Source organism: Leucopleurus acutus (assembly GCF_964270905.1).
Source record: "Leucopleurus acutus genome assembly, chromosome: 8".
NCBI classification, from domain to species: Eukaryota; Metazoa; Chordata; class Mammalia; order Artiodactyla; family Delphinidae; genus Leucopleurus; species Leucopleurus acutus.
In genome coordinates this window covers 63,713,255-63,727,093 of record NC_139151.1, presented here as the reverse complement: position 1 = coordinate 63,727,093, position 13,839 = coordinate 63,713,255, and the positions used below count along the sequence as shown (strand labels likewise).

At 40.0% G+C, this 13,839-nt stretch overlaps 1 protein-coding gene across 1 annotated transcript in view; it reads right to left on the bottom strand.

The window, feature by feature from the left end:
• IPO7 (importin 7) overlaps nt 1-13,537 on the bottom strand; it is a 48,052-nt gene extending 34,515 nt beyond the window's left edge. The window contains exon 1 of the mRNA XM_082844590.1: nt 13,305-13,537. Coding sequence (XP_082700716.1) covers nt 13,305-13,388 — 84 coding nt within the window. The 5' untranslated portion in view covers nt 13,389-13,537. The remainder of the gene's footprint in view (nt 1-13,304) is intronic.
• Nucleotides 13,538-13,839: the final 302 nt, after the last annotated feature.

Below are 13,839 nucleotides of genomic sequence, written 5' to 3'. Positions count from 1 at the left end.
CGCGATCACTTTTCTATATGCATATTTCAATAGGAAATTTAAATGAAGAGCTTTGAACATACAATAAAAGTAGGATACAAACTATACGATAATTTAGCAAATATATTTACATGAATATACAATGCAACATATACAGAAAACAAGGAAATACACCAAAAATGCTAATAAGTTGTATCTGGGATGGTAAGATTATAGAGGAACTATTGTATATGTTATTTTCTATTATCCAAATTTTATGCTATGATCCTGGGTTACTTTCATTAACAGTATAAAAGTTATTTAATAATTCCTAAATTTGCCATATTTGATTTTGATTTATTAATAAAGAACTGAAATCTCTTCTCATATGTGTTCTCATTCCCTCTCCCCCAATATAACCATTTCCTATAATGTTATCTCCTCCTTCCAGCCCAAGTTTTAGTATTTTTCTGCATGTGTTCGCATGGACACTAGTGATTTTTATTTTAGTTTCTTCCTTACAGACTTTTTTTTTCATATCTTTATTGGAGTATAAATGCTTTACAATGTTGTATTAGTTTCTGTTGTACAACAAAGTGAATCAGCTATATGTATACATATATCCCCATATCCCCTCATCCCTCTTAAGCCTCCCTCCCACCCTCCCTATCCCATCCCTCTAGGTCATCACAAAGCATCGAGTTGATCTCCCTGTGCTACTCAGCAGCTTCCCACTAGCCATCCATTTTACATTTGGTAGTGTATATATGTCAATGCTACTCTCTCATGCATTCTACAAACACATTCTTAGAAACAGAAAAATTTCCCTTTGGATATAAAAAAAATGTCTTTCACATTAGACCCAGAGTGATACTTTGCTCATTCAGTCACTCCAAAAATTATTTATTTAGGTGTTCTTGGTGCAAAACACTATGCTAGGAGCTGAAAATACAAGGTTGAACGAGACAATGAGTCTCCATGACCTCATGGAAACTTAACAGTGAAGGAAAACAAGACAAACAGGTAACTGCCATAAAGTATAATGGAAGAAACAGAAAACACTATGGAAGAATCAAAAGTAGAACCTCCTAACCCAGAAGTAATGCTTAAATTTAAGACCTGGACAGGAGCAGTTAGATGAAAGGGAGGAATTTACCCTTTCCAGTACTCCAAATAGATCTGAACACAGTTAACCATTATCACTTTCATGAAACACCCTTCCACCTACATAGTTCATACACCACTCTTCCTGGTATCTTCTCAGGCTCCTTTGCTTGCTTCTCATTCTATGTACAAATGCTAGAACGTGGTGCAAGAACTCAGTCACAGGCCATCTTTTCTGCTCCCTAGCTGGTTTCATCCAACTCCTGTCTTTAAATACTATCTATAAATCAAACATGTCATTTCCAGTCCAGGACACTCTAACAGACCTATTCAACATCCCTACCTTCATTGTCTCATAGGATTCTCAGACTTACTATGTTCAAATCATTTTTTTCCCCTAAAAGCTGTGACTCTACTTCCTTTTACCACCTCTCCCAACCCTTGTCATCACCATCCTCACAGTTATTCATGTCTGAAAACTGAACGTCATCTTTAATACTTCCCTCTTTTTTACCCCAATACAATATATCAGGCCCTATCAATTCTACATACAAAATGCTTGTATACTTATTATATCCACTTTCTCCATTCCCATTATCACCAACATAGTCCAAGTGACTATCATCTCTCCTGATGTAGCCATCTGCCCCCCCAACCATTCTCCATTTAGCAGCCAATAATCTTTAAAATTGTAAACTAATCCCCTTTAACCAAACCTTTTAACAATTTGCTACTCTAACTCCTAAAGCCTAAAAGGCCCTGTGTTATCTTGCTCCTGCCTATATCTTCAGCCTCATTTAAAGAAACCTTCTCGGGGCTTCCCTGGTGGTGCAGTGGTTAAGAATCCACCTGCCAATGCAGGGGACACGGGTTCGAGCCCGGGTTCAGGAAGATTCCACATGCCATGGAGCAACTAAGCCCATGCACCACAACTACTGAGCCTGTGCTATAGAGCCCGCGAGACACAACTACTGAAGCCCGCACGCCTAGAGCCCGTGCTCCACAACAAGAGAAGCCAATGCAATGAGAAGCCGCCCTCGCACAACAAGGAAGACCCAAGGCAACCATAAATAAATAAATAATAAAGAAACCTTTTCACCCCCCACTGCCCCACCTTAGCAGCCTTCTTTAGGTCCTTTCAACAATGCACATTACCCCACTGCAGAGTCTTTGTACATGCTGTGACTTTCTACCTACAACACTTCTCTCCAGTGCTCCACCAGAGTTAACTGGTCCACAGCTTCACATTCTTTGGGTCTCAGTTTAAACATTTCCTTAGAGAAGCATTTCCTCACTGATCACACTAGGGCTAAGCAGGGCTCCCTATTACTCTCATAAGCTCCAAGGTATTTTTACTTCATAATACTTATTACATATTTGTAATTATTATATTTGTAGCTGGTTTTATGTCTGCCTCTCCTATTAGACTTTAAGCTCCACTGAGAATAAGGACTTTACTGTATACCCAGTTCCTCATATGTTTGACATTCAAAATACTCAACAAATTTATTGAAAGAATAAAAATGAATCAACAAAAAAAGGGGCTTTGGAAGCAGTTCTGATCACCTAGGGGCTGTGCAGAGTGAAAAAGCGTATTTATATTTTTAGACCGATGAGCCCACAAAGACCACTACTATGTCACTTTTTAGGCCATTAATATTACAGTAGGGGGCTTCCCTGGTGGCGCAGTGGTTGAGAGTCCACCTACTGATGCAGGGGACACAGGTTCGTGCCCTGGTCCAGGAAGATCCCACATGCCGCGGAGCAGCTGGGCCCGTGAGGCATGGCCGCTGAGCCTGTGCGTCCGGAGCCTGTGCTCCGCAACGGGAGAGGCCACAACAGTGAGAGGCCCGCGTACCGCAAAAAAAAAAAAAAAAAAAAAAATTACAGTAGGTATCTTGTCTCCCACATCAAATTGTGAACTCCTGGAATGAACTGCTAGAATCAGACAGTTATAAACATAAGTGATGTCACTTCCTACATTTTTAACTCTTGAGCAAGTTTGATTCAGCAAATCTAACTCTTAATTACCAAGTCAGTATAACAAAATCTACTTCACAGGATAGCTCTAAGGAATAAACACGGAAAGTATTTTGGCAAATATCAAGACATAACAAATGGGGAGTTCCCTGGTGGTTAGGATTCCGAGCTTTCACTACCATGGCCCGAGTTCAATCCCTGGTCGGGGAACTGAGATCCCACAAGCCGCACAGTGTGGAACACACACACACACACACACACACACAAAGAATTAGTACAAGTGGACAAGACAATCCTACCACAAAACAATATATGCTATACACCAAAGCACTGGTCAAGATGGGGGAAAAAATGGAACACAGTGCTGGTAGACGTATAAAACGGTACAACCATTTTGGAAAACTGGCAGTATCTGACATGCACCTATCTTACAACCTAGCAATTTCCCCCTTATATATCCAAGAGAAATAAGTGCTTATGTTCACAATAATACCTGTCCATTAACAAGTGAATGTATAAACAAACTGTGGTACAATTCATACAATGAAATACTATACAATAAATTAAAAAAATAAAACCAACCTACAGAATCAAGCAATAATACAGATCTCAAAAATATGTTGAGAAAGAAGCCAGACTATATCACATACTATGTGATTCTATTAATGTGAAGTTTAACGACAGGCAAATCCAAGTTATAGTTAACAGAAGTCAGAAAAATGATAACCTGAAGACAAGTCTGAAGAGAAAATTCTAGGCCAATGGAAATGTTTCATCTATCTTATCTATCTTCCTACCTACCTACCTATCTTAATCTAGATGGTGGTACCTAGGTAAAAGCTGACTGAGCTGTACATATTTTTGAGCTCTGTGTTATATGTAAATTAACCCTCAATTAAAAGAAAAAGCCAACAACACTACTTTTACTTGAACATTCACAGCATTATTCATAAAAAAGTAGAAACAACCCAGATGTCCATCAACTGATGAATGGATAAGCAAAATGTGGCATATCCATACATTCATGTAACGTTATTCAGTAATAAAAGGAATGAAGTACTGACACTTGGTACAACATGTGTCAACCTTAAAAACATTACGCTGTGTGAAAGAAGCCAGTCACAAAAGACTACAGATGGTATGATTTCATATATATCAAATGTCCAGAATAGGCAAATCTATGAGCAGAAAGTAGCCTAGAGGGCTTCCCTGGTAGCGCAGTGGTTGAGAGTCCGCCTGCCGATGCAGGGACACGGGTTCGTGCCCCGGTCCAGGAACATCCCACATGCCGCGGAGCGGCTGGGCCCGTGAGCCACGGCAACGGGAGAGGTCCGCGTACCGCAAAAAAAAAAAATGTAGCCTAGGACTGGAGGTGTAGGGCGGAATTAGGAGTAACCGCTTAATGGTATGGGGTTTCCTTTAGGGGTGATAAAAATGTTCTAAAGTTTGTAGTGATGGATGCATAACTGTGAATACACTAAAAATCACTGAACTGGATACTAAAGTGGCTAAAATCAATAAATTTATTTTAAAAAATCAACAAAACTAAACACTGAAAACAAGCACTTAGTTTATTACCCTATTATTTTAGGTCACTTTGAATGCCTTCATAAACAAACCAGCATAAATCCAAAAAGTACAACTGACCAAAAAAAAAAAAAAAGTTACTTTCAGACAACAGAGCTAGACTAATGGTAAGAAAGAAAGGATATTTCTGTCAGCAGGAATAGCACAAGCAATCTCAACCTGGGACATCTATCTACTGGCCTCATCCAGCTGAAATCCCTAGTGCAGGTAGCCTTGTATTCTCCCTAAGAAGGTAACAAATGGACTTAAATTAGTACTAAATATTAAAAATCAGGTTCTCAAGAAAATTGAGACATAAAGTAGGTTCGTAATCACTTAAGACTGGGATGGGGATTAACTACAAACTGCAAAGAGGCATCTTACTGGAATAATGGAAATGTTCCAAAACTGGATTGTGGTAATAGTATTATCTACCAAAAATCACTGATTCCACTTAAAACAGGTAAAGTTTACGATATGTAAATTATACCCCAATAAAGTTTAAAAACGGGAAAAAACCCCCACGGATCTGTACAATTATAAAACACAGGACAAATAAAGATATACACTAACTATACAAGTTAGGAAAAAACTCTTTCAAGCATTGGGTAATCTCTAACAACTTTCTGGCATTCTTGGATATAGCAAACTATCACATATTTAGAAGAATTCCTATCACATGTTAACTATTACTATATTTATTAACTATCATAAATTTAAAGGTCTTCATGTTTTACACTATAAAAAATAAATTTAAGTAAAAATATCACTAGCATCAATTTTTATCACAAAGTTTGGCAAACACTGATTAGGCTTGAGAAGATGCTACAATAAATCTTTTATTAGTCAAAGTATCTGGCTTCTAGCAGTCAGAGAACCAGGAGAAATTAAGCAACAAATGGGTCATTATATATCATTAAGTAGAGCTAGAACTGCTAATACTCAGGTTTAAAAGCTGCTCACCATAACACAAAACTACCTTTCCAGACAACTTCTTACCTTCTCATGATCTGTCATCATGCCAAATAATTCAACGTTCATCCTTAACCCACCTCATCAAAATTCTTCAATAGCCCCAACTCCATCTCCATCTCCTTTAACTCCACTCCACTTACTAGTACTTACAACATGCCAGATATGACAGAGATAAAAGATCACCACTCTAAAGTAGGTTGGGAAATTAATTCTAATTAGACTGACAGGTAAGTATTTTAGTTAGACCCTAAAGGATTTAAACCCACAGAGATGGAGAGAAAAGATTTTTAAAAGGAAAAGAAGTATGGGTTATGTTAAAGAGATTACTAGAAAAATGAAAGAAAACAGTGGAAGACAAAAATGAATAGGTAGAGACTTCCCTGGTGGCGCAGTGCTTAAGAATCCGCTTGCCAATGCAGGGGGCACGGGTTCTAGCCCTGGTCTGGGAAGATCCACATGTCACGGAGAAACTAAGCCCGTGCACCACAAATACTGAGCCTGTGCTCTAGAGCCCATGAGCCACAACTACTGAGCCTGTGAGCCTCAACTACTGAAGCCCGTGTGCCTAGAGCCCGTGCTCTGCAACAAGAGAGGCCACCGCAATGAAAAGCCCGCGCACCGCAACAAAGAGTAGCCCCTGCTCGCCACAACTAAAGAAAGCCTGTGAGCAGCAACAGAGACCCAATGCAGCAAAAAATAAAAATAAATAAATCTATAAAAATTATTCTTTAAAAAATGAATAGGTATATTGTGACCACATCAAGATCCATTAAGTGTGCACTTTTTTTGCAAGTTTTTACATGATCAGATCTATGCTGCAGGAAGAATAAGGTCCTGAAGCAGTATGAAGAATATAATTCTAGGATAGATGACTATTAAAACATTACAAGGGCTTCACTGGTGGCACAGTGGTTGAGAGGCCGCCTCTCGATGCAGGGGACGCGGGTTCGTGCCCCGGTCCGGGATGATCCCACATGCCGCGGAGCGGCTGGGCCCATGAGCCATGGCCACTGAGCCTGCGCGTCTGGAGCCTGTGCTCCGCAACGGGAGAGACCACAACAGTGAGAGGCCCGTGTACCATAAAAGAAAAAAAAAATTACAAGTAGAAAATTATTATTACAACAGGTAGTAATAGGCCTGAAAAACTTCTACTCCACAGGTAGCTCCCCTTACTCCCCAAAATAAGTCAAACTACAAAAGAAAAAAAAAACGAAAGACATACATATCACATAGACAAATTTCCCCTGACCCTACTACCTTTTTAACCTACAAACTTATTCCTACCCCCTTACTAGCATTTCACTCACTAACCCTGTAATCAGAAATTTTCTCCAAGGTTGCCAATATTTTTAAAGCTCCCCTCCCCTGCCCCCACCAAACTCATTTTGCTTTAACTTCCCTCATTTAGAAATATCAACAACGCTTTCTTTTTCTAACAGCTTTTTTACTTATTACAAAAGGAATTCATGTTCACTGGTAGAAAATTTATGAAATTTATTTATGGAACAAGGAAACTAAACCTACAACCAATCTTCTTACTTGAAATTCCTTTTCTTGGCGCCCTTTGGCTTTTCTGCACAATTCTCCCATCTCCTTTTCCCTATGTTTCTCAATGTCCCCAAAATGGGCATGGCCCAAAGGGTATGCAGCCCTCTAGTCCACCCCACACCTCTGGATCACACTCCCTTCCTCTCAATTCACCTGCAGAAGAAAAATCACGTTTCCATTACTGCTTTCTCTCCTAAACTTCAGTTCTACATTCCCAATTGCCTACTAGACATTTTCTCCTTGGTATTTCCAGCTCCTCGAACCAGACAGACTGTAGTCATGCTTTCTCCAATATCAATTTCCCTTCTAGACCCACATTTTCCAATGTAATCACCTAATGTCAATATCTTTTAAAGCTTACTTTAAGACGTAACTTTTTATTAATTCTCACCATTTTGTAATGTAACCAAACAGACCTTCAATTAGTTACTGTACTTTACATCATTTATAAGGAAGAGAGGCGCTTAAGGGCACTATGACATCAGAGTTTACATAAAATGAATACAATCAGGTAATTTCAAGAGCCAAGGAATTTCTACCCTCTGCTTTACTAGAGAAGTTGACAAAGGCAATTACTGTATCTATTTTACCTACATGAAATATGAGGCATAGTGAGGTTAAGGCAGTGTAGTGGTAAAACCGGGACCAGGCTGAGGCTCTTCACTGTGTCCTCCTGCCTTTCATTAAATTGCGGTAATGCTTTCCAACTAAGGAGTTTTTAAAAAACTTCTTAATTATAAATTACTTAGTAACCAAAAAAAAAAAAAAAGCGCCCACTTTAAATCAAGCTCATCGTTAACATGCCACTGACAGAAACAGTAAGTAAAATAATGCATGCATCTATTTTTGAAAAAGAAAATTGTTTTCTTACAAATATTAATATGGTGTTATCTTTCTTTCAGATCTTTAACATGCTCTGTCACTGAATAACTTCCTGTCTAACAATCCAAGAATCCAGGAACTTTCCCTCTCCAAAATTCACAACAGGATCTACTTCATGATATTCCTAATTAAAGAATGTTAACCTGCTCAGACTACAAACTATTCTATCTTCCAAAAACATACACCATAACCTCATAAATATTTGCTGAATTTCTAGACTTGCTATATTGTCCTATAAATGTGCCATCATTTTGCACTTTTCCAGACATAAGATTTTCACTGATTAAACATTTCATAAACCTTTAATAAAATAAAATAAAATTAACCAATTATAAATAATCACTTTTGGTTGTAATAGTAACCATCTGTGAAGACAGCAGATGTGACTTAGGTAGTTCGTGAATTTTAAAGATAAACAAAATATCAAGAAACTTATCAAAGCTATGTCCTCTTACTTTTTTTCACATAAAGCACGTGAAAAAGCAGCATTTCTGCCTACATAAGCATTTTACAGCAATTAAGCTTAGGAACTGAGGGTTTAAAAGAGATTTAAATGAGATTTATGGTTAGGAAAAATTTCAGTTTAAGGTGGTAAGAGGTTAACAGGAGGGGTGAGCAGCATGAGTAAAGGTTTGCATATAGAAAGGCTTCCACTGAAGAACACTGGCAGCTAAAGCAGGAAGAGAGCAGCGATATTGTTCTCTGTTATAATAATCTGCCAAAACCCTCCAGACATTATTTTCTTTATCTTACAAATGAAAAAAACAAGTATTTCTGAGTGTGTGTGTGCACGCGCGTACAGATAGGAAAAGACAGTCTTTGTATTCAAGAGCAAATAGTCTGGAATATAAGAAACAATGTTGAATGAATACCAAATGCACATATTTTAGATTAGCGAAACAAATTTTTAAAAATTGCACTTCTAGATATACTAGAATATATAGTATAGAATTTAAATGAGAAGTGACAGATGTCTGTAACACAAACCTACTTTAACAATTCAAAGATGAGTATTCTTAACATTCTTAACATTATTCAAGGGCTTCCCTGGTGGCGCAGTGGTTAAGAATCCGCCTGCCAATGCACGGGACATGGGTTCAAGCCCTGGTCCGGGAGGATACCACACATGTCGCGGAGCAACTAAGCCCATGTGCCACAACTACTGAGCCTGCGCTCTAGAGCCCACGAGCCACAACTACTTAAGCCCACGTGCCACAACTACTGAAGCCCGAGTGCCTAGAGCCTGTGCTCCACAACAAGAGAAGCCACCGCAATGAGAAGCCTGCAGACCGCAACGAAAAGTAGCCCGTGCTCGCAGCAACTAGAGAAAGCCTGCATGCAGCAACAAAGACCCAACTCAGCCAAAAATAAATAAATAAATATATTTAAAAAGAAAAACAAAAAAAATTTCTATTATTCAAGTTATTTCTCTTTGCACTCAACAAACATTTACTATAGAGAACCTATAATGTGGCAGGCACTGTGTTTATAAGAGTGCCAATTTTCATGCTGCAATAATGCTATCTACTAGTGAGCTCATTGTCCAAATAATATGTACTTGTGTTCTTTCTCCATCAGTGCTGATCATCTGCCACTGAGATGAACAACTACAAAGTTAGCAGACTGAGGTAGGAAATGAAATGTATTGCATGTCGGATTGGTTAATCAATTGGCACTTAAACAGTAATTCAAATAATCTGGAGAGAACTTAGTAGTTGCCAAACACTTTCCTAAAATTTTTACATTCATCATCTCACTCAACCCACACAACACAATGACATACCATACTAACATAAGGAAAATGATGGTTAGAGGTTAAGTAACTTTAACACCCCACAGCTAGTGCAGAAATCTTTAGTTTAAAAAAAAAAATGAAAATGGTTTTCTTCAGTCTTTGAGGCAAAGCTTGTTATACAAACATATTTCAAATTGGGACATGAGAGAGAACAATGGGTTCCAAATTACAGCAGAGGTTCAAAAACAATCAAAATTCATAACACACTACAGAGTAAGTGGGGAATACTAAATCAGATTTATCTTGAAAATATCTGCCAAAAAGAGTGTCCTTACTGTGGTCTTTAACAGTCTTATGGAACTTTATCTACATGTAACATAAAAAACATATAAACAGGGACTTCCCTGGTGGTACAGTGATTAAGAATCCGCCTGCCAATGCAGGGGACACGGGTTCCAGCCCTGGTCCGGGAAGATACCACATGCCGCGGACCAACTAAGCCTGTGCACCACAACTACTGAGCCTGCACTCTAGAGCCCGCAAGCCACAACTACTGAAGGCCGTACGCCTAGAGCCCGTGCTCTGCAGCAAGAGAAGCCACCGCAATGAGAAGACCGTGCACAGTGACGAAGAGCAGCTCCCGTTCTCTGCAACTAGAGAAAGCCTGAGCGCAGCAACGAAGACCCAACGCAGCTAAAAATAAACAAATAAAATTAAAAAAGAAAAAAAGCACCCTTAAAATCCTTGAAGTGGAGGTGGTATAAGACATCTAAAGCCTATACTGTTCTCTATTATAACAGGAAGTCAGTAAAGCCTACCATTAACAAAGAATTGCAGTAACAAAACACAGTAATTTCTGACCTCATGAAACTCAAAAATTATACTGGGGAAACAATAAGTAAAATACATATGATAAATAAGTGACACAGAGAAAAATAAACAAGTGAAGGGAGACAGGGAGCATGGTAGTCAGGCCACTCCTTAGGGATACGGAGACAGTTGAACAGTGATAGTTTCTGGGAGACAACTGAGTAAAAGGGGTTCCAAGCAAATGGAACAGTTAAGTGCAATAGCTGAGACAAAGGCACTTTTCGTTTTGTTTTTAAACCATCTGCACTCTAATACTTGGATAACATTTACAATTTTTATAGAGTTAGTGATTACTTCACTTAGCTGAAGAGATCCATTCAAATGGCAATGATCTTTTTCTTTTAGCTAAATGAACCAAAATGTAGCTTCAGTTGAATGAGACATCATGGACTGATTGGTTCACCCTATTTTATCTAAAGCAAGAAGAGCTTGCCAAAAATAAAATGCCAACTTCCTCCTTCTTACTACAGTAAAGTTTCTTCAAGACTTATCTGGGATCTATTTCCTAAATCAAGGTTCTGCCACAAGAAAGTCAAAGCAAAAAGTATTCAAATGGAAGCACTTCATTAAAATGGAATCAAGATTAGAAATGAGAATAAATATTCTAATTAATAGAAAAGTTGTCTTAGGAAAATTACTAAAAAATCTAGGTGTAATGACAAAGAAATCTGCAAAATGTAAACATTTAACCATCACAGAAATACAGGCCAGATATCAAATTTTTTGAAAGAAAAGATAAGCAGTGTTCACTACTCCAGAGTATTTTAAAACCCTAACAGCAGCTTAAGAGTTAAGTAATAAATGCTTTGAATACTATTTTGATTTATCTTCTAAAAACTAGCTTGTGAAATACTTACCCCAGGTCTCTACCACAAGATGTTAGTACATACAACTGAACATTCAATAACCTGATTGAGGAATAAATGAATTTCTAATTTGCAGAAAGTATCACTTACCCAATTTTTCTACAAGGGAACCAATTCTTTCAAATAACAATTTTTAAAATTAATAATTACACACAAGTATTTTAGTCAAAATAATGTGCTTTTAGGGCAAAGTCATGGTAGAAATCACTATGACTAAACTTTTAGTGTGTCTAGGTTTACATATGCATTAGCACATCATCAACAAAATAATGTTCATCTTAACCTGTGTCTATCACAAAACAAATCAAAATAAAAAGCAATCCACAACTCCCTCTATGGTTTAGTAATGGTTCAAAGTGGGAATTTCTTTCAACTCTCTATTTTATATCCAAAAGAAATCTATCCTCCTCCCAAGGTGTCTTCCAGCCTAAGAATTTCAGCATCATTTTTGGCAAGATCTAATGGTCTTATTCACATATAAAATAGATTTAACTTTTCATTTTTAAATAATTTTACACTTAATTTGTCTATACTCTGTGGGCGGTCTTAAAATTTAAGTTCCTTGAGGCCAGGAATCTCTAAAACAGCATTGTACACTGAAGATGTTCAATTATCAGTACTCCTGGAAGTCAATATAAATGTTTTTAAATAATTTACCCACCAGCTAAGAAGAGCATAAACTAACTGAATTTCTATTTTAACGAGGGACTTCTCTTTATGTAAAAAAAAAAAAAAGTACACTAAACGTCAATAAAGCTGGGCAAATTCATAGGAAGGCATAGGAAGTGACAGCGATCCTTTAAATAAGCCTTTAAAATACTCACTAAAATATAAGTTACACAAATTTAGAAACAAAGAATGAAACTGAAAAAAGTACAATAAAATACCCACATAATAAGGCTCTTTTCCAAAGGGTGGTCTCCTCCAAAAATATGGGTAAAAAAGAAACCAACGCTCAGAGAGTTGACATGGAGCTTGGCACGTTTCAAGGCACTCTGTCTTACATCGTCTCCCTTGACTGTCACAGCAAACCCTGTGGCCTAATTTTATGAATGGGAAAACTAAGCGTCGAAAGGTTAAGAGACTTGCCCAAGGTCAGTCAAGAAATTAGTGGTACAGCTCTAACTAGAAGGGTGCACTTCACCTGACACCTTGCACTAAATCGCGCTGCCTCCCCGACCGAGGCGTTAACAGAGTAGAAGAGCAGTGAATCAGACTCCCATGGGTATCCCGCACTCCCCGCACCCTGCCTAAGAAGCGGGGGCTCGCCTCTGAAAGCTGTCCCTAGCAGCTCAGCCGGAGAGGAGAAAGTTGTGCAGGTCACCGATCAGCCCAGGGAAGTGACAAGCTGACAAGCACAGCCCCCAGTGGGACTAGCTCTGCATTCCCAGGAGCCCCTCAGAATCCGGCGCCAGCGGGACTGCTACCGGAAACGTCTGAAAAACCTCCCGGTGACTTTCGCCCCCTCCTGGGCGCGAGGAACGAGCTGGGAATGAGCCAGAGGGCGGCCGGCAACCCGAGCCAGCCATGTGTCCAGCCCGTCACGCCCGCCTCGCCCTAGCCGGCTCCTCATGCCTCGACCGCAGCCAGAGGCCCAGCTCAGGATCCAACGCAAAGGCTGCCTTGGCCGCCGCCGCCACCACCGCCGCAGCAGGCTGAGGGCCCCGGCGTGGCACTCGCCGTCAGGTCCCCGCCCCACGGCTCCAGTTGGGCCCCTCAGCGACGCCGTCCCCGCCTCTGGCCAGGCCCGGAGGGCTCGGCCTGCCACAGTCCGCCCGCCCGCCCGCCCGCCGTCGCCGCCGCCAGCCCAGCGTCCTTACTTCATTGAGCTGGCGCTCCGCGGCCTCACGCAGGGCTGGGTCCATGGTGCCCCGCAGGGCCTCGATAATGGTGTTGGGATCCATCGCAGGGCGGACGCAGTCAAACCCGGAGCTCGGGTGCTACTGGGCCAGGAATAGCGCCCCTCACTGCGCACATGGACCCGCCGCGCTCCGCAGCGGCAACCGGCGCGAAAGGAAAGAGAAGCACCAAGGCCCCGGATAGAACCTCTTCTCTTCGGCGTGGAGGCGGGAGATGCTCCGGCCACTTCCTGTCGGCGCTCCCGTGGAGCACTGTGGGAGATGTAGTCCACTTGGGCAGTCCGCAGCCCACGTGGCCCTGAGCTGTCGCTCCTACAGACAAGACCTGTTCTTTAGAAAGAGAAAAATGTTCAAACTTCACAGAAAGAAAATTAAAACAATCAGTTACACATAGATTCCACATAATAATATACCTTTGGTAACCATAAGGTAAGGCTGATGCAATGTGTGATGCTAGTAGCTGTGTAATTGAAGGAAGCCTTTTGAAAAGCAATTT